Here is a 27,154-nt window from a genome sequence, read left to right on the forward strand (position 1 = left end):
TAAGAAGAGGCACTTGGAATAATTGATTCTGACTACCCTCTCCAGCTACAAAATTATAAGATTCTACAATTCAAAATTTTTTATAATAATCTTATATACAAAATGGAGAAATGTGGCTGGGCAATTGATTATATACTTAGATGGATGTATGAACTTCACCACAGAGGGTTGATTTATAAAGCTATGAAAGACCTCTAGAGACATATGAGTTCTTAATCCTCATTTTTAGTCTATTTAACATTAAAATCAATGAAGATATAGAAGCCATACTTGTCAAATTTGTAGATGACAGAAAACTCGAAGTAAAAAAGCATTTTAGGTGCATCTTATGGGCCAAGTGCTTTATAAATATTATCTCATTTGATCCTCACAACAATCATGGGAGGTGGATGCTATTATGATTCCCATTTTGAAGCTGAGGAAAGCAAAGTGGCTTGCTGCCAGTCACACAGTTAGGTAGTGTCTGACTCCTAATTTAAGTTCAGATCTTCTTGACACCAGGCCCAGTGCTCTAATCATAATGTATCTAATCATTAAGTCACCTAACTGACTCACAGGATAGTGAGCACCATGCCTTAGGGAAACTAGATTTTTAAGCTGAAACAACGAAGTTAATCATTTCACCAATGTATCACGATTTGTCTATTCCCCAAAAGATTTGTCATCCACTTTGTTTTCATTTCTTCACTACTGTAAAGAGTGCTATTATGAATATTTTGGTGCATTTTGTAGCTTTTTTTTTTTTTTTTTTTAACATTGGTGATTGAATCTAACATGGGAGGTGTAGTTACCTTAGTAACTGCTCGGGTTCAAACTACATGATGTAGAAAAGGACTACTTGAGACTTGGAGTTACAAAATTAAGCAGTTTTATTCCAAGGATTTGAAAAGTCACATACCAAGGCAGTATTAAAGACCATTTCGGTACCAAATGGCCCAACCCCTAATGCAGAGAGGTCTTTATGTACCACCCCCCCACCTCCCAGGGTTTTTGAGTTAAAACTACAGTGCATGTAGTCTATCTCCCTCCCCCCCCTTCTGTGGGGGTCGCATAATAGAGAAAGTATCATAATGCAATTGTTAGGCTAGCCAAGCACCTGGCTAGGAATTTTTTAATGTAATATCTTCCTCAGAATGAGGAGTATAATATCTTGGAGGGAGACAATTGCTCAGAGTGAATGGCACTTGCATGTTTGAGTAAGTTAACCTTAACTTCTTTATTCATACGGAATTTTCCGTTTATTTTGGGTTATATAATTATAGTCAGACTCTCTATGCTCTTCTTCTTAAGTAGTACTTCTAAGAGAACACCTTTCTTTCTTTCAAATTATGAAATAAAACAAGCAATTCCATAACAGAATTTTTTTTTAGAAATGATTGCACATGAAACTGCAAATTTATTATGTACAATTTGCCAACATACCTTGCATCCCATTTAGAATGTAATGTAGGTCACTTAAATGTGGCCTTGAAGATAGGGGCTGTTTCTTTTTGCTTCTAATTGTATCCCAATTCTGCATAAATTCCTGGCACGTGTTTGTTCACTTGATTAAGTTCAAGTCTGGATTCAGATATTTACAAGTTGCATGGTCTTGTGTGTGAGGATGGGGTCCTACCTTGAATGATTGAGAGGCTCAGATAAAATGGGATAGCCCAAAAATCTTGATGCAACTTTAAACTAGCAGTAACTTTAAAACGGCACTAGTTTTTGGGATACCCTCATAAACATAGATTTTTCTATGCATAAATGTACACACCCACATATACACAAAGTGTAAATGTTAGTTATTGCGGCAGCTGCAGTTCTTCACTTGAGCTCCATTAACATAACAGTGTCACTATCAAGGGAGGTAAGATTCTTATACTTTGTGCAAATCAAATCTAACAATAAGGATTTAGTAAGTACCAGTTATGTGCCAGGAACTGTGCTGTATCTGCCAAAGCACATCTGGAACACAGTATTCTATTTTGGGCATCATCAATGAAGAGGAATAGTGACAAATTCGGTTTACAAAAGGCTAAGATGGTAAGAGGACCCCAAACCCTATTAAATGATGACTGATTGATAAATTTAAGAGGTAACATGATCACTGTTTTTAAATATTTGAACAATTTCCATGGCAGGAGAATTAGGTTTTTTTGGTAGCAGAACTAATATAATGTTTATATAATTACTGGACAGAGGCAGACTTGCTTTAAATGGGAAGGGGTAGCCTCAGAGTAACCAGTTTCCCATTCAACAAAGATGGATAATTTTTAACAGGAAGGACTAGTTTATCTTGTCAACCTTAGTTGACAGCACAATTTATTGGATTATTGACAACCTCTAAGATCCCTTCCAAATATGAAATTCTATAGCATATTATTTACTTAAAGTGGAAGAGGTGGAGTTGATGTTATCATCCTTCCCAAGGGCATCATTCATTTCCTTAGGACATCAATAATGACCTAGCAGGGGAAATTGTGGACTATGCAGAGTGGAGTAATAACCTCCATGTTTTGGGGTATGCTGGCCTCAAGTTAGAATCTTGAAAAATTCTCTGGAAAAGATACAGGCCAAGGACAGCTTGCTGAAGTTGTCCCTTAAGTTACAAAGAGAATGGGAGTGAAGTCTAGGAGCTCTCCCCCTGCTCTATGTAACACACTCCTTTCCTTTCCTTTCCATCTTATCCCCAAAAGAAATAGGTTTATAACAGAAGTCAGGATAGATTAGTGGTAATTGAAAATCCCAAGGAGTCTATCTCCAGGTAAATTACCATCACTTCTTCATTAAATCTGGCATTATACTGGAACTTAAAAGTAGGTAAACAAGAAGACTAAATACCTTTTTTTGGTGGTTCCTGGTGTAACTACATCAAAAATACATGACACCAACCACCCCAGGACCCTGGAACTCAAGATTTGTTGTGCTCTGACCAAAATTAATTCTCAAAACAATCCTAAGAGAGAAAAAGTGACTTTTAATCCCTTTAGGTCATTTAAATATGGCCATTTTTTTATTTCTTTCTTTCACAGTATTTATTACCAGTGCATGATAAGTTTTAATTACATTCATGCCGGCCTGAAAAAAAAATTGACATTACAATTCTGAATCTGAGGCAAAATGGAAAAGAATCAGAAAAAGACAATTTGAGGATGCAGTTAAGTTACTGCACTGCTAGATATCTCATACTGATGAGACAATATAAAGCAAGTTCATGCCATTCCCCTCCATGAATATTATAAACAAAGCAACTACTTTTATTACATTATATAACATATAGCAGCAGCAGTTGTATTTATAGCTGCCTAGAAAGAAATCATCACAATATGTTAAACCAATGCTATATTTATAGATTTGCAGGTTGGCTCAAACAGAACAGAATGGGCAATGAAAATAAGAGAACAGAGTTGGTGTAAATCCATGACATGAGTTTTTAAAGACAATATTTATAGCTATACCTATGTTATTTTTGAAAACAAGTGCTGTTTTTGGCCAAACATAATGTAGCAATAAGGAGTATTTGAAAAGTGCACTTGAAAATCGTTTCAATCAAAAATTCCCAATTTGCATCCAGGTTCCCTTTCCCTTGCTTGCTCTTCTGTCTCCAAAAAATAATTTACTCCACGGTTTCTAAGCTTCCCCTATGCTGTGTGTGTGGAGAATTTCTGTGGACTCATGAAGAGAATCACCCCCATGAAATAAGAACAGAAGTTTAAAGAATGTTGGCAAAAGATTCAAACAATTTCTTAACTAGCTGATTGGCCCCTATAGCACCCTTGTCCTTCTGTTTTGCTTCTTCATCTAATGGGAACTGACTTGGGGGTTCATGAGACCTACAAATGTGACCCTGGACTATAAAGTCACTGAGCCTCAATCCAGATATGTAAACTGAAATCAGAGAACTATTTCTATTTAGATCTTAAACTAGAAGGGATCCCTGAGTGCAAAATGTTAGTATTCCTCTCACTATGCATCCTCTAGAAGTCACTGTGACTGTACTTTAGAGTGTTAAGATTTAAATATGAAATTGCCTTATTTACTAGCTGTTCACTCCAAGAAAGACACAGTCTTAGCCTCCAGTTTCTCATCAATAAAACAGATAACAGCATCAAAGCGTAGATGAGATTATCAAAAGAGAAAATGCATAAAATGTTTGCAGATCTTAAATCGCTAGATATCTATTAGCTAATAATATCAAAGTGACCATTAAACATAATTCAGTGCTTCAAACTAAGGCAGACAATAAATAACTGACATTTATACATAATACCATGAGCTTTGCCAAGTACTTTACATCTCATTTGAGCTTCACAAATATTACAATTTCCATTTTACAGTTGAAGAGTGTTATCTCTCCACATAGATAAGTGTTAGAAGGGGGATTCTCTCTTAACTGACTCTAACTTTCTTTCCACAATAACAAAATTTCCAAGCACATCTTTCTGGTTCTCATTTTTTTCTTTCACCTGACCAGTTTCAGTCAAAACTATGAAATTAGAACTGTCCTTAAAGATTATTCATAACACATAGACAGTGTTCTATAATCTTTAAAGTGTTCTACATATGCTAGTTATTGGGATGATTCTCCAGTCCAACTTTCTTATTGTAGAAAGGTGGGCACCAAGGGCCAGAGACCATTAAATGATCTTCCCAAGGTCACACAACTATTTGTTTGGAATCTAGGCTCCAGGTCATCTTCCAGAGGAAAAAAATAGTTTCCTTGCTAAACATTACATCCAGATGTGGTTACTTTTCAGGTACTGCCCATACATGCCACACCAAAATCTTTTCCTTAGTCAAACTCCAGATTTAATACTTGTCACAGGTTTTAGATTCTCCAGTAACAAAATTTAGAAATCAAACATTTCATGTTAAAAATTCTGCAATCAACAGAATTCTCAAACCTCTCTTTATCTCTTCCATCCTCTAGAACAATCATGAAAGATAATTTTGTAAGCATAATATTCTTTTTTCTTGATTTTTATCTTGGTTTTTTACTCTCTTGGCCTGGGAAATGCTATTTTATTATTCTTCCAAGTATCATTCCTCTAAGGCCAAATGCCTCAACCCAGGGAAGAATGTACTTTGTACCTGAATTGGAAGATAATTTTTTTCTTTAATTTTTAAACAGATATTTTCAATTATATCCCAAAGGACTGTGACCGTTTCAGAAATGGTCATATGATATGTCTAAAAATAACAGCTTGCCTTTCCCATTTCTAAGGAACACATGAAGTTGAGCTCATCACTCATTTGGACATATACATGATAGAATATAGCAGGACAAAATACCAGCAAAACATTTCAAGCTCAGCCAGCAGCCTGACACAATTAGCTGCTTATTAAGTAAAAGTTTTCAGTCACAAAGAGGGAACTGTGATCATTTAACCGAATGATAACATAATTTAATGCATTCAGGAGGCGAATAGGACAAGGGCGCATGTAGGGGGACATGGTGGAAAATGCTTCTGATGGCTTCTTTCATTTCGAAGATATAGCTTTCTTTTTGTTATTGGCAGGGAAGATCTTTACATCAAAAGCAACAAAAAACATGAGAAGGGATTTAACATCTTTCAGTTCTAGATAATATTCCTGGGCTATTTTTTCTGCAGTCCATGTTTCAGGAGAACGTTTATGATTGTTAAGTAGAGTGAGAGCCTCTACCACAGAAATTTTGCCTTTGGGAATGTTCTGGGAAGTCATGAGGTTAAAGTGATTGCCTTTTAGAAGTCTAAGCTCCGGTGAGTGAGGTATACTGGCATCTTTCACCTAGGGCGAGAGAAAAGAAAGATTTATTAGGGAAAAAAGAGAATCATCTATTTTTGTATTTTTTGCTGCTCTTCATACCTAGCCTTTTATCTCTCACTTATGTGCCTTTATACAAGTTATTCCCACGATGCCTGAAATACTCTTTTATCTCAATTTCTTCAGGCCTTATCTCCTATCCCCCCAAAAATATCTTTATCCCTTGAAATATTGTAAAAAATATTTTGTATGTACAGTTGTTTTTGTTCTTATCTACAGAATATAACTCCTTAAAGACTGGGACTGCTTATTTTTAACTCTGTGTTGTTAGCACTAGCACAGTACTTGGCACACAGTAGATATTTAACAAGTTGCTCCATGAAATGAACTATTTCCTGATTGTCAGATGCCTTTCTTTTTTCTTCTCTCCCATTCCAAAAATCGTGATTCTTATTATAAGATATTAAATCCTGGGTCAATGTTGCTTTTATTAGTCTGTAGTTTTATTATTTCAACTAACTTAGCACCATTTATTCTGACTAGTTCCACTACTGGGGCAGGATCATTTTTTTCCATGTGCCACCTTCTCTCCTTCCAGGAATTAAAAACCTTCCTTTTTTTTATAATGAACTTTATTATGAATCAGTAATAAACAATTAATGTTCTACATTCAAAAACAAACAAATAAGAAAATTGCATATCAAAACAAATTCAGCAAAGTTGCAAAATGTAAACTAAATCAAAATAAGTTACCACAACAAAACCAAGCAGGAAATACTAAAAATAAAAATTTCATTTAAATTAGTAATAGAATGTATAAAATATTTTGGAATCTATTACGATATCCAGGAAATATATGACTAGCAGTGTTAGATACCAAACTACACTACTAAATAGCAATTATTAAAATGATTTCACACAAGTGGGAAAAAAAACAGAAAGGCTGATCAGGGAAACAGATGATGCATACAACAAATAGAAGCAAACAAAAACAAAAATGGAGTGTTTGAAAAGATCCTACTTACTGGGGTCAATATTCACAATATAAAAAAAACTTCTGGGAAAACTAAAAAGCAGACATTAGATACTATATATCATGGTAAACTTCTAATAGATGCCTAACTTAGATATAAAAGATGACTTCATAATCAAATTAGAAAAAAGAAAAATAAAGTACCTTTCAGATATATGACTAGGAAAAGAGCTTATAACTAAACAAGTGAAAGAACACAAAGTAAAAATTGTCAAATGTGATCACATAAAATTAAAAAGGTTTTTTTTTTTTTTTTTTTTTTTTTTTTTTTTTTTAACAAACAAAACCAAAACCAAAATTAGAATGGAGGAATGGAGATCGGTAACTGGGGTAAAAGTTTACACAATAAGATTCAAATATGTAAGAATAATAAGCAAAATCAATATTGATAAATGACCAGTTATTGAATGGTCAAAGACTTAAAGAGGCAGTTTGCAAAGGAAAATAATCAAAGCTATTAACAATTATATTTTAAAAAACACTCTTATTCAGATAAGTACAAATTAAAGCAATTCTGAGGTTCTACTAAACATCTATCAATTAGACAAAGATAACAAAAAATGACAAATGCTGAAATTTGAAAGAAAATAAGCACTTTAATATTCTATGTGTTAGTCCAGTCCTTCTGGAAAGTAGCTTGAAACTAGGCACCAGAAATTACTAAAGAGCGCATATTTCTGACCTAGTAATACCACTCACTATAAGATCTAAATTAATAAAAGTAATAAAGTAATAAAATAAAAACAAAAATTGATATGTACAAAAATAGTTATAGCAGCTCTCTTTATGGTAGCCATAAATTGAGATATTCTAAGAGATATTATACTTAATGGAGTTTTGTTGCAATTTATAAATGTAATAGAATATTACCACACCATAAGAAATAACAAAATGGACAATTTCAGAGAAAAATTAAGAAAAAACAACATGAAATAATACAGAGTAAAGTGAGCAAAACCAGAATAACAAATATAAGGACAACATTATAAAGGAAAAACAATGCTGAAAGAGAATGAGACATACATTTTGGAGATGGCCAATGAGGGAATTTGCCTTGACTATGCCTATTTGTTGAGAGTTTTCTTTTGTTGTTCATGAGAGATAGGGAAGAGGAAGGAAGAGAGAAAATATATGTGTATTAAGCAGAAAAAGAAATTTCACTTTAAAACTGCCCAAAATACTTTCAGGTCTTATTTATACATATAAATTCAATATACAAGGAAATTAATTAACACTGCCAATCCCTTATCTGCCCCCCTAAGTCAGTCAGTGAATAGTCAATAAACATTTATTAAGCAGTCCTCGTGAGTCATTCTTATACTTAGTTATATATTTTTTAAGTTTTCCAATTTATTTTATTAGAAGAACATGAATATATAGCCACATGGTTCAAATGCCTTCAGTTTTCATTAGCTGGAACAGCTATCTCACATCAATAGTTAAATAAATATTTATAGATAATCATAATCATCATAATCTGTTTTTACTCCCCTGATATTTACCTAGCTTCTTCCTTCTCTACTTGGCAAACACTGATATGTTACTTGTTGAACACAGATCCCTCATCTGCTGATGAATGTCATCTTTTAGTCTCTCATTAAAAAAAAGTCCTGCTATCATAAAACATTGGAAGCATCTTCTAAAAATTCACAGAAAAGTTCAGAAAGAAGGCCAGAAGGAAGTATAGATGTGTAGGATAGCTGTCAAAGTTCTATGGTCACTTTATTATGTAACTGATACTTAGGGTTCCAAAGTTAAGTGAGTTTTATTATAAGAACATGTAGAACCATGCACTAAAACTTAAAAGGAAAAGCAATATGAACATAACAGATTGATAATTATTATTACATAAATCTCCCTTTTTTTGTTCTCTGGACTGCTAGACAGCAGAATGATTAATGTTGGACTTGGTATCCAGAAAACCTTAGTTCAAATCCAGCCTCAAATACTTACTAACTATAAGATCCCTAGAAAAATTACTTAATTTCTCAGCATCAGTTTCCTGATCTATAAAAAAGATAAATAATAGCACCTATTTTATAAAGTTGTTATAAGGACCAATTGAAATATATATAAAGTTCTTTATTAATTGTAAAAGAGCTATGTGCTCTTGCTTTGAATGGTTTTGTCCCTGATATTATTACTATTCATATCATCATAGTCATTGTTTTTTCTGATTCTGCTTTCTTCACTCTGCTTCAGTTAATAAAAGTCCTCCCATGCAAAAAAAAAAAAAAAAAAAAAAAGAGCTATGTGCATTTTAGCTATTATTATCATTATATTGTATATGGTAATGATCATTTTGTTTAGTGTTTCAGTTCAGAATAAAACAAACACATTTAAGAAAAAAAAATACTCTTTTTTTTTTCCATGAGAGCCAGGTTGAAAAACTGTGATTTTTAAACTTTTCTACTGATATTATCCCTAAAATATGTGGAGACCACTTAGTCTCTCACAGATGATAGGTTTATCAATCCACATGGGAAAAGCCATATAGGTAAAGAATAATTTGGCCTAGATTATGACTTGAAGTTAAGTTCACTGAGTTTGTCTATGAGCAAACACATCTTTGATAGACACTGCAGATGGATGATAAGTTGGAGTAGACATAAATAGGAAGAGGAAGTGGGCTGGTTTCATTTGGAAAATTTTACAGTTTTTTTCAGTCAAATTTCTCTCTGCTGCACAAGCACATATTTTTAACCACAATATTCTTTTAGGAATGCAATTCAACTCAACAAATGTTTGCTAAGAGCTTACTATGTGTCAGGCACTGTGCTTGGCTTCGTACTGGGGGAGCAAACAGAAATGAAAAAGATGCTACTCCCAAAGAGGTATTCTTTTGTACAGAGATGAGTTAGATGAAAAAATACTCTGACAAAGAAGGAAGCACTAACAGATTGGGATGGGATGAAAGGAAATGGAAGGCTTCTCTGAGAACGTATGATCAGTGTTAAACTAAAGGAAATGAAGGGTTCTAAGAAGTAGGAGGAGGAAGCACTCCACACATAGAAGACAGCCCTTTCAAAAGCATGGAAGTAGGAAATGAGACTTCAAGTAAGGGGAAGAACAATTAGGTTATTTTGACAAGAATGAGAGTAATTTGACACGTGTGTAGCTACTAAAAGCCAGGAAGAGAAAATTTTTTCCCACCAAAGTCCTTGGCACATTCAAATGACTCCACATGAAAAAGTGCTCCTGTTTTCGTCATTACAAAGAACCCTAAGGACCACGGGAACCCAAATCTCCTTTATGTATTGTGTTCCTTCCATTAAGAGATGAGCTCCTGTCTTGTTTTCTGTTTGTGTTCCTATACTTAGCACAGCACTTTGCATACAGAAAGCACTTAATAAATCATTTTTCACTAATCATCAAAACAACATTTATTTTGAGCTGGCAGAGATTTTTAAGAACATTAAGGTGAGGAAAGCGAAATCCAAAGTTATTTTCCCAGGGTCCCAAAACTGGTAGGATTGGAACCCAAATCTTCCTGACTAATAAAATTATAACATGCTATCTACTGCTCAATACTACTTCCAATAAATGGCAGAAGGAAGGCAGATACAAGTGATACCCAATGTAAAATGTATCCTAGGGCAGCAGTGAGGCCTTGTTCTCAAGTGCAAGCAAACCCTCTAACTAATGCAAATCACCAGTGAGATTTTGCCAATTCCCTGTCCCCAGAACAAGCCATCAGCTAGGCCTCAAGGGCTAGTGCAAGCCAGCAAGCCTTCAGAGCTAGTCCAAAGAGGTTGGGACAATGATCTCTACTCCAGGAGCAGAGTCCAACTTTAACATAAATTAATAAGTCACAAAATAGGCAGAAAATAAGCAAAACCCAAAGAGAACCTGACTATGGAAAGTTACTATGGTGACAGGGAAGAGGATCGTGATGCAAACTTAAAAGAGAACAATAATATCAAAACAGCTACATTTGAGGTTTTCAAGAAAAATGTGAATTGGTGTTAGACCAGGTCTAAAAAGAATACTTGGAAGAGCTTAAAAAAGATTTTTAAAAAATCAAGAAAGGTAATTTCATTAGCAAGAAAATCGTGAGAAATCATGGTAAAGAAAGCACATAAGAGAGAAAAAAGACATACAAAAATTCACTGAATAAAACTACTTAAAAGTAAAGTTGGCCAAATGGAAAAGGAAGTACAAAAGTTCATTGAAGAAAATAATGCTTTAAAAATAGAATTGGGTAAGTAGAAGCAAATGACTCCATAAGAAATCAAGAAACAATAAAACAAAATAAAAAGAATGGAAAAAAGAAGAAAATGTGAAATTTCTAACTGGAAAAACAGATCCAGAAGAGATAATTTGAAAATTATTGGACTATCTGAAAGCCATGATCAAAAAAGAGCCTAGAAAACTTATTCAAGAAATTATCAAGGAAAACTACTCTGACTCTAGAACCTAGAGAATAAAACAGAAATTGAAAGAATACACTAATCACCTCCTTTCAGAAAGAAAGCTCAAAATGAAAACTCCTAAAAACACTAAAGCCAAATCCCAGAATTCCTAGGACAAAGAAAAAACACTGCAAGCAACCAGAATATAACAGCCAGTGAGGATTACCCAGGATTTAGTAGCTTCTATTAATGCATTGAAGGATTTGGAATATGATATTCTAAAAGGTAAAGGAGCTAGGATTACAACCAAGAATCATCTGTCCAGAGAAATTGAGTATAATCCAGAGGTAGAAAGAAAAAGATATTCAATGAATTTCAAGCATGCTTAATGAAAGATCAGAGCTGAACAGAAAATCTGATTTTCAAACAAAAAAAGGTAGAGAGAAAATATAAAGAGATTCAAATAAGATTTTAACTGTTTATATTCCTATAGGGGAAGATACTTCAAACTCTTAAGAACTCTACCACTATTAGGACAATTACAAATATACATAGACAGAAAATGCACATGTGAATGCACAACAATGGGATGATATTAAAAAAAAAAAATCAAAGCATATGAAAGAGGATTGCACTGGGGGAAGAGGGAAGGGAGAGGTAGATTGAGATAATCTCACATAAAAGGGGTGCAGAACTATTTTAATGGAGGAGAAGACAGAGGGGTGACATGCAATGCTTGAACTTTACTCATCAGAATTGGCTCAAAGAAGGAGTATACACTTAGTTGGGTATAGATCTTATAGAGAACTACCTTATAGGAAAGTAGGAAAAGATGGGGATAAGAGAAGTAAGATTTGACTAACAGAAGGGAAAGAAAGAGAAAAGGAAAGATAAACAGGAAAATAGAATGAAGGGATTCCAGAGTTAGTTATTATAACAGTAAATATGGATTGGGATGTACTCATCCCTAAAACAGAAGCAGAAAGCAGAATGGATTAAAAACCAGAATCTTACCATATCCTGTTTATAAGAAACACACATGAAACAGAGATACATACAAAGTAAATATAAGGAATTGGAGCAGAATCCTAATATGCTGATGTTTAAAAAAAAAAAAAAAAAAGAGTAGAGGTAGCATCATCTCAGAAAAAGAAAAAGCCAAAACAGATCTAATTAAGAGACGATGAAGGAAAGCATATCTTGCTAAAAGACACCACAGACAATGAAGTAATATCAACACTAAACATATATGTATCAAATGGCACAGCATTCAAATTCTTATAGAAGTTAAATGAGTTATAGGGGGAAATAAGACAAAAGAATTACTTAAGGGGGACCTTAACTTTCCCCTCTCAGAACTAGATAAATATCACCAATAAATAAATAAATAAATGAATAAACAAAAAGGAAGTTAAGGAGATGAAAGAGTTTTGGAAAAGCTAAATATGACAGTTCTCGAGAAAAAAAAAATGAATGGGAATAGAAAGGAATATAAAATATAGCTTCTTGTCAGTGAATTCTACCAACATTTAAAGAAAAATTAACCCCAGTACTATATATATAAACTATTTAGAAACATATGCAAAGAAGGAGTCCTACCAAATTCCTTTTACAACACAAATACGGTCTGATACTTAAACCCAGAAGAGCAAAAACAAAGAAAGAAAATTACAAACCAATTTCCCTAATGAATATTGATACAAAAATTTGAAATTTTTACTAGCAAGAAGATTAGAGCAATATATCATAAGGATGACCAAGTGGCATTTAAACAAAAAATGATCTCAAATGAGATATTTGTAAAACACCTGGTACAGTGTCTGACATAAACAGGCACTTAATAAATGCTTATTCCCTTCCCTTCCCTCCCTTCCTTCCTCTCTTGGTTTATATGATATCATGCTTTCTCAATTTCTCCCTTTGCTAAATTATCATCCCCCTAACTATAGGTTTAAAAAATTCAATCTTGTGCCCTCTTCTCTACTAATACAATCTCTCTCAGAGCTCATCAGTTGCCATGGATTCTATTATCCCCTCTATGAAGAGAACTCCCATATCGATCTATTCAACCCTAGACTCTCCCCAGAGCTATAGTTCCACAATACTAGCTAATTACTAGATATTTCTCCACTGAGATATAAGCATCTTAAACTTAACAAAGTCCAAAAGTAAGCTGGTAAGAAATGTGGAAAAAAAACAAAACAACAACAACTCTGCAGAGCACAGTCCTTAAATAGAGGTCCTGAAATCCATGGCCCTGCCCATCTAGTCAGAGGGTATAATCAAAGTGCCAGATGGTATTGATGAGATGTGACTATCAGGCAGATTCAATCTTGCTGGATCAAATAAGTTTCCTTGATGGTGTTAGGCTTGATGATCTCTGAAATCCTTTCTAAAATCTTTAAAAATTATTTGAATCAGTAATCATCAAAATTGCTGTTGCATATTATCATAAATGCAACTGAAAAGGTAAATGAAGAAACAAAAAAGGCCTAACAGTAATTGACTTAATCAAATCCAATTATCTACAAAAACATTCATATTTAATTTAATGTTTAAAACTTCATTATGGTAAATTACAAAATCATAAATGACGAGGTTATTATAAATGTTCTTAAATTTCTAATATTAGAATCCAAATATGTATAAACTTAGTATACATATTATTTCTATTTCAATGAAATTGCTTTAAATGGATGTATTATTATTATTAACACTACAGGGGAGTTATTCTTTGAAAATGATTTCAAAGCACGATGAAATGTATTAATTAGAATACTTTAAGATAGCAGAAGCCTGGAAAACAATCAACTGTCTAGCCTGGAAAACATTCAATTGTCTATAGCCTATACTTTTTATAATGTTATAAACAAAACACAGGCCTAATTAAATATAACATTAAAATAGTTCCAACTTGGGGCAGTTAGATGATGTAGTGGATAGAATACTGGACTTGGAATTACAAAGATTTATCTTCATAAATTGAAATCCAACCTCATATACTAGTTGTGGAACAAATCTCTTAACCCTATTTGCCTCAGTTTCCTCATCTTTAAAATGAGCTAGAGAAGAAAATGGGAAAATATTCAAGTATCTTTGCCAAGAAAACCCCAAAATGGAGTCAGTAAAGAGTGGGATATGACTAAAATGATTCAACAAATCCCTAATTTATTGATTCCCTTCTATCATTATCAGCAAGATAGACCTATGACCTCACTTAAAACTAGTTTTGTTACAACTGAAGATAACCTTAGAGAGCAGCTAATCAGAATCCCTCATTTTTCAGCTAAGGATATGGAAGCCCAGAGAAGACAGATATAGATAGAGAGGGCTTAGAACTAGAAGGAACCTCGGAGACTATTTAGTCCAAAACCTCCATTTTACAGATGAGGAAACTTAGGCCCAGAGAGGCAAAACATCTTGTCCTAGGTCAGAGGTGAAGTAGCAGAGCCAGGATTTGAACTCCAAACGCAAAATTCTTTTAGTTCAGCAGAAATTAACTAGTACCTGCTTCACAGAGTTTTAAGGCAACTGTTTCTTATACCTCAAGATGATATATAAATGTGAACTGTTTAAGTATGGGAACACTGGTAGTAAAAAGGTGGATCTATGAAACCAGGATGTTTGGGATCTCTCCCTCTCATCCCCAAATAATCCTCAGATGTCATACTCTTGCATTCTTACAAATACATTCCAACTTACCACAGTCCTATCTGAAAAGTGGCAAGTAGAAATTTCCAGATGTCATTTGACCAGGAAACAACAAGGCTATCACCTCCCTCTCTCTAGTACATTTCTACTATAGCCTAATATCCACGTTAACTTTTTTTGGCTGCTTCTTCATATTTTGAATTCTTTGCTTGTTAGCCAATAAAATCTTCTGGTTCATTTTACATAAATTTATTAAAACTTCTATGCTTATGAAGCTTTTTTTTTTATTAAGTGCAGAACTTTAAAAATGTTAAACAAACATCTTAGTTTCTGATTAACTGAACAATTTGTGAACTATGCTTACTATAGAATTCAGAATAAGGAAGGTCCATTCTATATTCTGAATAGATGAATGAATGAAAATGGATTTATTAAGCACTTAATATACACAAAACAGTGTGCTTAGCACTGGTGATAGCAACAAAAAAGTGACAGTTCCTGCTCTCTATAGTTTCACATTCACCATTCGTCAGTGGCTGAATGCTGGAAATTCATCAAGATTCAAGGTAATTCATCAACCAGCAAAATCACCAAGCTGAAACTCCCATGTCCTCAGTAGCCCCTGCCCCTCTGCCTAGAGAGTGGGCACCAGCAAGTTCCTCCAGCCTCTCATTTAAGGAGAGCACCAAGGGCATCACATCATTACTTCCCAGCAAATTACACTCCTAACAGACATCATAATGCCCTCACTCAGTGCCCTCTTCCCACCCATTTTCAACTACTTTTTATGTTATCTTCCTCTATTAGACTGTGAGCTCCTTAAGGGGAAGGAACTGTCTTTTGAATTCTTTGAATCCCCAATACTTGGCATGATGCCTGGCAAATAATAGGAGCAATGTAAAAATTTGCTGACTTACTGACTCACTAACTAATACGGGCAGACGACATTTGTAGGTTTCACGCTTAAGTCAGAAAAAAGCCCAGTGATTCTCAGGGTCGAGACAAATTGTATAAGGTAATAATGCTTAGTATTGTTGTCATTAGTGAAACCAAATCCATTTCTGATGTTGAAGCATTTAATAGTACTAAGTACTAAAGCAGTGAGAACTTTTTTCTGGCTTCTCGGAACCTGCAGAGATTATTGCCAGGTCACAATTCCATAAGGGTTCAATACCCGGATGGTAGATCAGGGGACCTGGCTGAAGGAAGAGTAGGTGGTAGGGAGTGGGGGGGAAGAGCTCTCCTACTGCTGATTCTCTTGGGCTCAGAGTTCTAGACTATCTCCATCAAAGTCTGAGAGGAGGTGATAGAAAAGATTTGATTTGCCTAGCACATTCCACCTTGTCTCTTCCTTTATTATGTTGTATATAATCTTATCAAGTTCTTTTGGTCCAAATGTGTAATTTCATTGGTGTGGGTAATTCCTAGTAAGAAATCTTCCTCTACCAATGCAGATCAATACCTGTTCTGTAGTTTACAGTATGCTTAGAGAAGCTGATTTGTCCAGGGTCACACTATCTGATACATGTATCAGAGGTGAAAATTGAATCCAGGACTGATTCTGAGGAATGGCTTTCTATTCACTATACTACAGTACCTTACATATAAGATTATGTTATATTAATACTTTTAACATCCCAAAATTATGCTGATATGCTACCCTCCATGATACAGATCATAACCCCTTTGTACTTCATTAAGCTGTTATTTTTTTTTTTCAATAGTTGCTATATAAAACAAAACAAAAAAACCCATCTCCTTTCAGTCAACCTGATAATGGGTGCCTCTGGACTTAGAGAGACTAAGACTTCAAAATCTAATACATAGTTCATCATTAGCCCTTATTCAAACCCTTGCCAATTTGGCAAAATCCACCAATTTGTACCGCACAAGCAACATCACCTCTTATCATAATGAAGCATCAGAACAGGGTTTCAGTGAAAGATTCTATTATATTATCCTTCACCAAAATACTACCATTCTGATTCTCCCATTCTTGAAGACTATGCCTGTGGACCACCAGATCTATCTTCCAAGCTGGAGAGAGTTCAAGTGTGGGCCCAGTGATGCACTTCATACTTACTCCAGGGTCCAGGCAAGCTAAACTAGGAGAGTTTCAACACCAGGTTGAGTCACAGTTGGTAATTTTTTTTTTTTGTCTACAGCAACTTTCTAAAATGGTAGAAATTACTGGGGCATTGAGATCTACCCTAGCACATATTATATACAATCTGATGATGAAAATATTTTATTGTATTGACTTCAAATTTTCAAAAGATCTACAATCATCAGTATGAATAATCCATTATATAACCCCATCACAAGTTAGAGCATGATTTCTCGATATTTTTTGTATTATAGACCCTTTTGGCAGACTGTTGATGAATAGGGACTTTTCAGAATAATTTGCATAAAAATATACAGAATTATTCAAGAAACCAATTACATTGAAAAAAAAGTTACAAATACACAATAGACACGAACATCACTGTCCCCCTTTCTTTTCCTCCCACCCTTTACTACTCCAAAATGCCATAGAAAATGTCTTTATCCTGGAAAATCACTTCAGGCCTCAAATTCAAACCTCAAAAGTACTCTCTGCCTTCTATTCAAGGAGGGTACCCTGGCCAGCCATCTCTTCATTTCTCACCAGGCTGCAATGACTCTTTTCCCTCACATTCCTACTCAGGATAACACCCCATCCCCTTTTCAGATTCCTTTCATGTGCTATCTTCACTTATTAGAATGTTAAGTTTCTTGAGCACAAGGATTATCCTTTTCCCCTTTTATATTTGTCCAATGCTTAGCCTAGTATCCAGTATATAATATAAATGTTTTTGTTGACAACTGACTGAATAAATTTAAAAAACAAATTTATGCACCTAAAGTTAAGAACTCATCCTTAAGAAAAATTGCCTTCTGATGATAAGACTCTAAATTTAGCAACCTGCCCTTTGGACTACACACAGAAGATTTGCCAGAGTGTATGCTCAAGCATAGCCCTTTAACAACTTAAGGTGCCTTCCAAGATCAAGTATAACTCCTGGAATCACCCACATCAAAGAGAGCAGAGATCTATCAAAGGATGCAAGAATATAATAGTGCACCCATATAGCATAGGAGGTGAGTGCATTTTGGACCACAACAAAGGAGCTTTATTTCTGTAATTACTAATATAACACTTAATATAACAATAATTAGCAGTCTAATACCAATGATATAATTCTGCTCTCTTGGCTCTCTAAAGTGCACACTAGGATTTTGCAGTATCTTATTAAAATTTCAAACAGGAGAATTTACCATCAGTATTGATGTTCCTCAAAAGCTCCTATGCACAAATCACAAAATACTTGTCTTAAACTCTAGAATACTAGCAGCCCTTTCAATGAAATTGATAATTATTTGAAAAAAATTAAGAGAATGCAAAACATATTTCCCAGACTGACATATAGGGAAATTGGTAGTCCACTGAATTTCCATTCAACAGTTCAATTCATATAAGTCAATATTAAATGCCTAGTAAATACTAGGGTAAGCACTGGGAATCATAGAGATAGATGCCTGCTCTTATAACATCATGCCAAAAATATCATGCAAATATATCATGTTAAACACTGGCAATACACAGATGTCTGTCCTTATGCAGCTTACAATATAGTCATCCCTAGTTCTATATCAGCAACTGACTGTGGACATTTCTACATGGACATAATTTTGAACTCATTATCTTTCCCTCCAAAATCTCCTTTTCCTAACCTCCTGATTTCTGATAAAGTTACTGCTACTCCAATTCATCTTTCTAAGCATCCTGCACACTACTCTCTTTCCCACAACAACCCAGCTGTTCTTCCTCCTGACATTCCATCTCCTATCTCGGTGTTTGTTCTTGCAATGGATATTCCCCATTTCTGGGATGACCCTCCTCCTCCTCCTTCATTTGACCTCAAACCATTCCCAACTTCTTTCAGTGCTCAGCTCAGTGCTATGTCTTGCTTGAGACCCATCCTAAACCCTGTCAGTTGCTAGTACTCTCACGTCATCCGTGGAAATTACTATGTATTTTATTTATCTGTGTTCAAACTGTTTTCCTCCAATTGAGGGTGACAGGGTGAGGAGTGGGAATAAAAAATGGGGAAAGAAAGAAGGGACTTTCATTTTTGATTTTTTATACCAATCAGCTAGCACAGTATTTGTCATAGTAGGCACTTAATCAATGCTTACTGGATGGAACAAATGATAGTGAGAATTCAAATAATCATTTCACAAAAGAGAATAAAATAACTACAAATAAGAAAATTTTGAGTAAGGAAAGGTCAATGTTATCTAGAAAAACCAAAAACAATTCATGGAAGAAGTACCATCCAAATCAGTATTCAAAAGATGAGAGAGGATTCAACAAAGTGAGAAAGACTAGAAGAATCTATGTCAATTATTAGATATGAGGTTGCGGAGAAGAACTGTGAAAAAAAGGGAAAGAAATGAGGAAAAAATGACAACAGGAAACAAAGTAGAGTTTAGTGTGAATGGAATACAGAATATAGGAAGGAGAGCAACATATGATAAAGTCTGACAAACAAATAAGTTAAAGCTGGATTATGTAGTACCTTGAACACCAAGACTGGAAGTACTGTAATGAAAAGAGTGTTGGATTTAATCGAAAGATCTGGTCATTTTAGATTGGCTCTGTACTTACTATCACCTGTATAACTTCAGACAAATTATTTAATCTCTCTAGGCCATTAGACTAAATGACTTCTAATGTCCCTTCAAATCTAATGTTTTCTATGATCCTACTTTATTTGGTAGGCAAAGAAAGTCACTAAAGTTTTTTGGGTAGAGAAGTAAGATGACTAACATTGTACCAAAAAAAAAAAAAAAAAAAAAAGAGAGTAAAGGTAATAGTATGGATCGTAGAGAAGATAAAAGGAACAAAGACCAATTAGGAGGTGATTATAATCATCTAAGTGATAAAAGATGAGGATCTAAATAAGGTTTTAGCAGTTGGATAGAAAGACAGGTGAGAGAACTTCACAAGTATAAATAGCAAATGACTTTGGCTATGAAAAATAAGAAAGAAGAATCAAATAGCCATGAGTAAGGTTACCAACTGAATGGTGGCATCAGTAAGAGATAGAGGCGGGACCTGGGATTTCCCTGGTATAGAGAGTTCCAGGAAAGAAACTTCCTTTGCCATTGCAGGTTGACATAGTCTCACTAATTTAAAATGTCTAAGAGAACTGCCTAGAGCACTAAGGTGAACTGCCCAAGTCAGATGGTTAGTAGCTGTCGTATCTGGATTTTCTCATTTAGATCTTCCTGGTTTCAAGATCAGTTCTCTTGTCACTATGCCATCTTGCCTCTAGTGTCAGTTAAAAAAAAAAAAAAAAATTGGAATCTGGAGTAGAGTGTTAGGAGAAAATATGATGGATTTTTTCAGACATGTGAAGATCAAGATTATGGCCAAAGGTGTCATGATTTGAAAAAAAACCCAGAAGTTGGAAATAAAAGCCTAAGGATTTAGGAAAAATGGCAATATAGAAAAGAGATCTGTGTCATCTTCTACACAGAGGTAACAACTGAAGCCATTAGAGTGGATGAGGTTATCAAGGAGCCGAGAAGGCCTGGGTCAAAGTCTTTGGGTATACCTATATTTTAAGAATCTGAGTAAGCAGTGGAGTCAGGGTTTCAGACGAATAAAAGGGGAACCATGAAAATACGTAATAGAAATCAAGGAAAAGAGGGCATCAAGATAGATGTGCCACAATGCAGCCAAATAATGGAAAGGCTATTAGATTTTGCAATCATGAAATAATTCTGTCTTTGGAAAAGACTAATTTGGAAAAACTATGAAGCAGGAATTCAGAATTAAAGGGTTCTTGATGATGAAAAATCAGAGATAATGCACAGAGAATACTTTCTTTAAAAGTCTGTCAAGCAGGAAAAGATAATGATGAATGCTGGAGGGATGTGGGAAAACTGGGACACTAATACATTGTTGGTGGAAATGTGAATGGATCCAACTATTCTGGAGAACAATATGGAACTATGCCCAAAGAGCTATCAAACTGAATACCATTTGATCCAGCAGTGTCTCTACTGGGTTTCTATCCTAAAGAGATCATAAAAAAGGGAAAAAAATCCACATGTGCAAAAATGTTTGTAGCAGCCCTTTTTGTAGTGGCCAGGAACTATCAAAATAGAGAGAGTCCATTAATCAACATATACTTCTATAGAAAGATAATGGTCTTGGCCCAGTGTTGATTAATTAGAAGAGATAGATTTCATCATATTTAGGGACATACAAGGCATTTTCAATAGCATTAAACTTCTGACCACTACAAAAACCCAGCTCTTTCATAGATAGTTTCACAGTAGTTCAAAAGGCTGAAGCATAAAAATCTTAGAAAAATCAAAATTATGGATAACCCAAAGAGCACAAATACAGCATTAACATTGGTAATGTATTATGAGAATAGGCACAAAAGACATCAATGACCACATGGATGATAGAAAACAAGACTGGCTGGTCATATAGGAAGAATGAGAAGAAGGGTGTAACTCTATGTCACTCTAATTCTAATTCTAATATTTAGAAATATTAAAAAATATGAGTGGATTTTTTATGGAGAACTGAAAGGGAGTACATAGTATTTAAAAAAAAAAAATAACACAGGACAGGAAAACAAAGAGGGATTTCTACCTTCTACCAGAGGAAGGAAAGTTAAGAGATCCATCTAAATTTCTAAGTAAAATAACATATATGATAATATAAAACAATATTTTATGATTTGTAAAGTATTTTTCTTACTCATTTGATCTTCATAATAGTCTTGTGAAGAAGGTAATAAGTATTTTTCTCCCATTTTTCAGAGAAAGAAACAAGGCTCTCACATAAACAAAATTTCTAAGATTATATAGCTAACTATAGAAATAGGACTAGAACTGAGATTTTCTAACCTTTACTTCAATGTGCTTTCTCCACAACATTGTCTCTCTTAAAAAGACTTCTCTGAATTACCTGAATTTTCCATGCATGTTTCATTCTAATCAATCAGGAATCATATCTAAATGACCTTGGATGTACCATTCTTACCTCTTAATTTTCAATGCCTCCATCACTGTATAGCATACTGGAAAGTATAATAGACCAAGAATACAATGTTTGAACAATTCTCAGGATTCCTACATGCCAACTCTACAATGCTGGCCAGGCCATTCCCTCAAGGTCTTCATCTGCAAAATGGAGCTAATAGTGTTTGTTCTACCTACCTGCTTACCCATCTACCCACCCACGCCATACACAGGGCTAATGTGAGGATCAAAAGACATAAAGTTTATGAAAGGTCACTGAAAAACAAAGAGGTACATTGATGCAATGAGGTCATGTATAATAAAAAGACATAATAGCAGAGATGAGTTAGTACCTAGCCTTAATATACCAGGCCTAAGGATAGATATAGTTGCAGCAAAAGCAGGTATAGCAGAAAAGAGCACACTTCTAGGCCTATCTTTCTAGGTAGGGACCATATAAGGATTGGATCTGTGATCCTATTGGTACAGAGAGCTTTTCCCACCAGTGTAAGCCAAAACCTTTGCTCTATCTATTACAGTGTACTACTTTTTCTCCCATTTGAAAAAAAAAAAAAAAATCAAAAGGAATTGTACTCTAAAGCCCAGCTTCTTAAACTGTGATTTGTGAACACATATGGGGATCTTGTAACTGAATGTGGGGATCATAAAATTTTATTATCAGTAAATGTTTGATTTGTATGACTACTTTATATAGCTATATACCAAGGGTCACATAAAAATTTCTCAGGCAAAAAGGGGTCATGAGTGGAAAAATTTTAAAGAATTCCTGCTCTAAGTATTGTGACTAGTTAAAAGGTAACACTATTGTTCTTTCTTCATTACTAAAGCTAAAAATAAGAGTATTATCATACAAGAAAACAAGGTTAGATATATGTATACCATCTGGATTCATATACATATGAATGTTCATAAATATGAGGAATATGTGCATATGTTTACATATTTTTATATATACTTTCCTTAATAGACTGTGACCTTCCAAATAATTCTGAATACCTGACTTTCATAAATCTGGTTGGAGGAAGGGGAAAAGAGAACTTCTGGGATAAAAGCATAACCTTTTCCTTTTGCTGAACACAGTAAGAAACTGAAAAAGAGGATAAGCAACAGAGAAAAGTACTTTTCTTTCTCTTCCACCAGAGAATATCCGCTAACTATCCCACAAGTACAAAAGAATCTGACAAAGTTGAATTCTGTGAATTATATCTAACTGGTACAAAATGTAACAATCTGGAGCAAAGTGTCAATATGTAGAAAATGCCAGTTACCCGAACGTGTGGAACAGGATCTTTGGAGTCAACATAAACTTCTTTTAACAATGTGAGCAGTTTGTCATCTTTTCTTTTGACTATTTCCTCTAATTCTGGATGGCCTAAACAGGAGAGGAAAAGAGTCATCAATTTCAAATAAAACCAAAAAAAAATTAGGCCACGTACCCATTCAAACACTCCAAATAAAATAAAATTTAAAAAAACTCTTGCTTGGTTTTTGGTATATATACAAAGGAGTAAAATAAAAATGAAAATTCTTAAGTAAATCTGAAATCCGAAATAGTGTTTTAGACTCAGTATTCAGTACTTGTAAAATCCTACAGAAATATGTACCAAATAATATGACATAACAATATAACATAACATATTAAGAATGGTTTCTCACATATTATCCACATTTGAATCATTTAAATGTCCTAGATAATTATATTATCAAAATCTAAGTATCTCAGCACTTAGTACCGTACATAGAGTCTTAATAAGCTCTTTCAAGCTTGACTGCTTGAAACTTAAATTTTAACTACAAAAGTGTTGGCCTGGAATGTGGGATCAATTTAGTAGCCCTCAGTTTCTCATGTGTAAAACAAGGGGCCTCAATAAAATAACCTTAGGCCTAGCTATTATTTCATGATTCTATGAAATGAAACAGGAATTAAAAGCATCACTATTAAACCCCAGGTTAGTGATCTGGGAACTACATCTCCCAGCATGCACCACCTTAAATCACAGGGAATGGACAAACAGCACATGTCTAAAGATCAAGGAATTTTGCTAGTGGAGGATTTGTAACACTAAAGGAGCGGTAAGGGACAGTTTCAATGTCATTATGGCTACACCTTCCTAAGTATCCTAAGGCATGAATTGTTTTCGAAATTCTTTCTCATTGGTGTTTTAAACTTCCTTCATCTATAAGATTATCGAGTTTCATAGAAGAATCTGGCCTTTCCACTCTATTCAGTGTGCCCGGTACAGAAGCTAAATCCCCTATTCTTTTCCACTTGGAGGAAATAAAGCCGGTTCAAGGTCGCTTATAAAATCACAAGGACTTTCAATTTAATTTTTAGCGTCAAATTCTTCTTAGCACGCCTATGGCCTGATTCTCGGAATGCTTTTTAAAACGAAAACACAAAAAACACGCCAGATTATAAAGGAACAAATACAGGTCTTCAGACCTGAAAAATAAAACATGTTCTTCGATACCGGCTGATTCCACGACTTGTCAGTGGGGTGCCGTTTTAAGAACACTGGCTACAGAATTAAGGTTTGAATCCCTCCTCTGACACTTTTTACTAACTGTGTGACCTTGGGCAGGTTATTTTAACCTCTTCAGGCCTCTCAAAAAAAAGGAGGAGTTAGGGGTGAGCACTATAGCCCACGACTCCCTTGAGGCACTTCTGCCTCTAAATCTTGGCCACTACAATGTCTCTCAACCCAATCTATAGGAAACCTCAATACTTATCCTCTTCTGCCTATTTCTTGTTTATTTTTTTTGCACATAGCAAATATATTTATATATTTATTTACAAGCTGCCTCCACAACTGCATTGTAAACTTCCTGAAAGCAGGGGCTATCTTTTGCCTCTTTTGGATTTCCTCTTACGTAGGTGCTTAATTAACATTTATTGAACGGAACTAAAACTGAGCTCGGTAATAGGACAAGCATCAGACGACCCGAGGCCTCCTCTAAGCCTCCGGGGGGGAGCAGAGGCCCTCGGGGACTACTCACGGTTGATTTCTTCCAGAATCAGGGACTTGGTGGTGGGGTGCATGGGGGCAGCAAACGGCTTCGCCTTGCTGATCTCCCTCTCAGCACGATTTTCCAGGTTGAAGTTCCGAAAAACGCGGCTCACCCGGGCCCCCATCTCTCTCTCTCTCACAACATGATGTCCCGCTCTGGAACCCGGCGGCACATGGAACCCTCCCGGTGTACTACGTTCTAACCGGCCCGGCACCGCCGAGTGGGCATGCGCCGCTCTTGGACAAGCTGGGCTACGCGATCCGGAAAGGAAAAAACGGAATTTCTGACAGCGCCCCCTGGCGACTGGGAAGCAGATTGCCTCCTCTCGCACATAGCCCCTTTCTTCCTACTGTCAAATTTCCTTCCTCCCCACGCTCGGATGTTACCAACACCTTAAAAAAGACAAAAATGAGCAGAACCAAGAGAACATAGTATACTGAAACATCAGTACTGTTTTAAGAGCGACTTTTAGTGTTTTCATCATATTCAAATTAACTGAAAGGATGCATGAAGAAAAATAGTCTGCCTCCAGAGAAAGAAGTGACCAATAGAAGGGGCTACAGAATAATTTTACACTTATACACTTATTTTTATCTAATTGTAACCATCTCTAGGGACGGGGCAGGGGGAATGGAGGAGAAAAAAAGAAATTTACATGATAATTGCATTGTATATTTCAAAGGAGTAGCAAGTCAATTTTTATTGTATTATGTTATGGAAATGCTTGTTTTATTCGATAATTAAAAATTAAATTAAAAAAGAAAAGAAAGAAATTACTCTTGCTTGGTGTGCAGAACTTTTAATATTTTTACCCACAGCTGTTAAGAAGCATTAAAGTACAAGGCTTCTAAAGCCCTGAGAAAGTGATTTTCTTGAGGTCAGAAGAGTAATGAATGAGTGGCAAAGCAGAGTTTTAAATCCATGCAAGATCCCTACTCCTTCTTTTCCCTCAGCTCACTGTAAATTCCTCCTGAGTAGGAATTGTTGAATTTTTTTTCTGTGTAATCCCAGTTCCTATTGCAGAACCTGGCATATAGCACTTAATAAATGATATTTAACAAATACTTGTTGATTGATTGATGACACATAATTTTTCATTCTAATAGACATTTTTAGAGAGAAGTTTGAGAATTTGTTTTGCTTGACCACACATATATGTATATATATGACATATATATATACACACACATATCCAATATCTATGTGTTTATATGTAGCACATACAATATATGGTATATAGCCTATATACATAAATATCGCTTTCTAGTATACATACCATACACACATATGCAGGGTCCATGTGTATGCATATATGTAATGGCCAGGTATACACATATATCCATATGTTATTTACTCATAGGGACCTGAGTTTATATATATGGAGCCTATGTATACACATGTATATATATACTTTCTATATGGACAGACAAAACAAATTCCCAAATTGACCTCTTAAAACATTGACACATTTGTAAATTTTACAAAGGCTTTTCTTTTTCTTTTCAGTTGAAGCAAGAGACAGAATGGTGGACTTAGAGTCAAGAAAATTCATCTTTGTGAGTTCAAATCCAGCCTCAAACAGACTCTCTAAACCTGGGCAAGTCACTTCATTTCTGTTTCCCTCAGTTTCCTCATCTGCAAAATGGAGATAATAACAGCACCAAGGATGTTAAGACGATCAAGTAAGATCATTATGGTAAGGCACTTAGCACAGTACCTGAAACATACTAAGTATTATCCTTTTTTTCTTTAGGGTTGGGAAAAGGAAAAATCAATTTTTGTTATTAAAAATAAAATTTTAAAAATTATTTTCTATTTAATGTTCCTAGTCCTTCACTCTTTTATTTTTCTAGTTTACTCCTTTTCCAGTTTCCTTTCCAGATATACATCTGGTTGATTGTCATTTTGAACCCCTTTGTCCTAATTGTACCTATTTTCTTCCTAAGGAGTTTTTCCAGGTCCTTAAATTTGATTTTTTTTTCTGCTTTGTTTTTACACATTTGCAGTGCCAGGTTCAAAGATTTAAACCCCAGATCTTTATTTATTTTATTTTTTTATGCTTTCCTCACTCTTTCTCTGGCTCTCATTTTTTTTCCTTCTCCTTGCACTTTCTGTTCTCATACTGAAAAAGAAGGGGGAAAGGCAGAAGGGAATAACTGCTTATAGAGAATGTTAAGTGCTAAGCCCTTTTTACAAATATTATCTCATTTGAATAGGATATAGATATAGTGTTATGGAAATGTTTACTCCATTAATGATGTTATTTTGCTAAAATTTTCTTTTATCTCTC

The 27,154-nt window shown here is 34.8% G+C and overlaps 1 protein-coding gene across 1 annotated transcript; it reads right to left on the bottom strand.

Annotated features, from left to right (window-relative positions):
• Positions 1-851: 851 nt before the first annotated feature.
• NDUFAF4 (NADH:ubiquinone oxidoreductase complex assembly factor 4) lies at positions 852-25,189 on the bottom strand. Its single transcript, XM_051997431.1, has 3 exons — positions 24,853-25,189; positions 23,124-23,227; positions 852-5,751 (listed from the first exon to the last, which is right to left on the bottom strand). The coding sequence occupies exons 1-3, from the start codon at positions 24,986-24,988 to the stop codon at positions 5,464-5,466; spliced, it is 528 nt and encodes a 175-aa protein (XP_051853391.1). The 5' UTR covers positions 24,989-25,189; the 3' UTR covers positions 852-5,463.
• Between the last annotated feature and the right edge of the window lie 1,965 nt (positions 25,190-27,154).

Source organism: Antechinus flavipes, chromosome 4 (genome assembly GCF_016432865.1).
Source record: "Antechinus flavipes isolate AdamAnt ecotype Samford, QLD, Australia chromosome 4, AdamAnt_v2, whole genome shotgun sequence".
In the NCBI taxonomy this organism is placed as follows: Eukaryota; Metazoa; Chordata; class Mammalia; order Dasyuromorphia; family Dasyuridae; genus Antechinus; species Antechinus flavipes.

Bases quoted from the DNA above. Each gene is read 5' to 3' on its own strand.
- NDUFAF4 (XM_051997431.1), bottom strand. From the start codon at position 24,988: ATGGGGGCCCGGGTGAGCCGCGTTTTTCGGAACTTCAACCTGGAAAAT. The intron at 23,228-24,852 runs GTGAGTAGTCCC...TCTCCTGTTTAG, and splicing joins GATTCTGGAAGAAATCAACC to GCCATCCAGAATTAGAGGAA. The intron at 5,752-23,123 runs GTAACTGGCATT...CTCTCGCCCTAG, and splicing joins ATCCTGTTCCACACGTTCGG to GTGAAAGATGCCAGTATACC.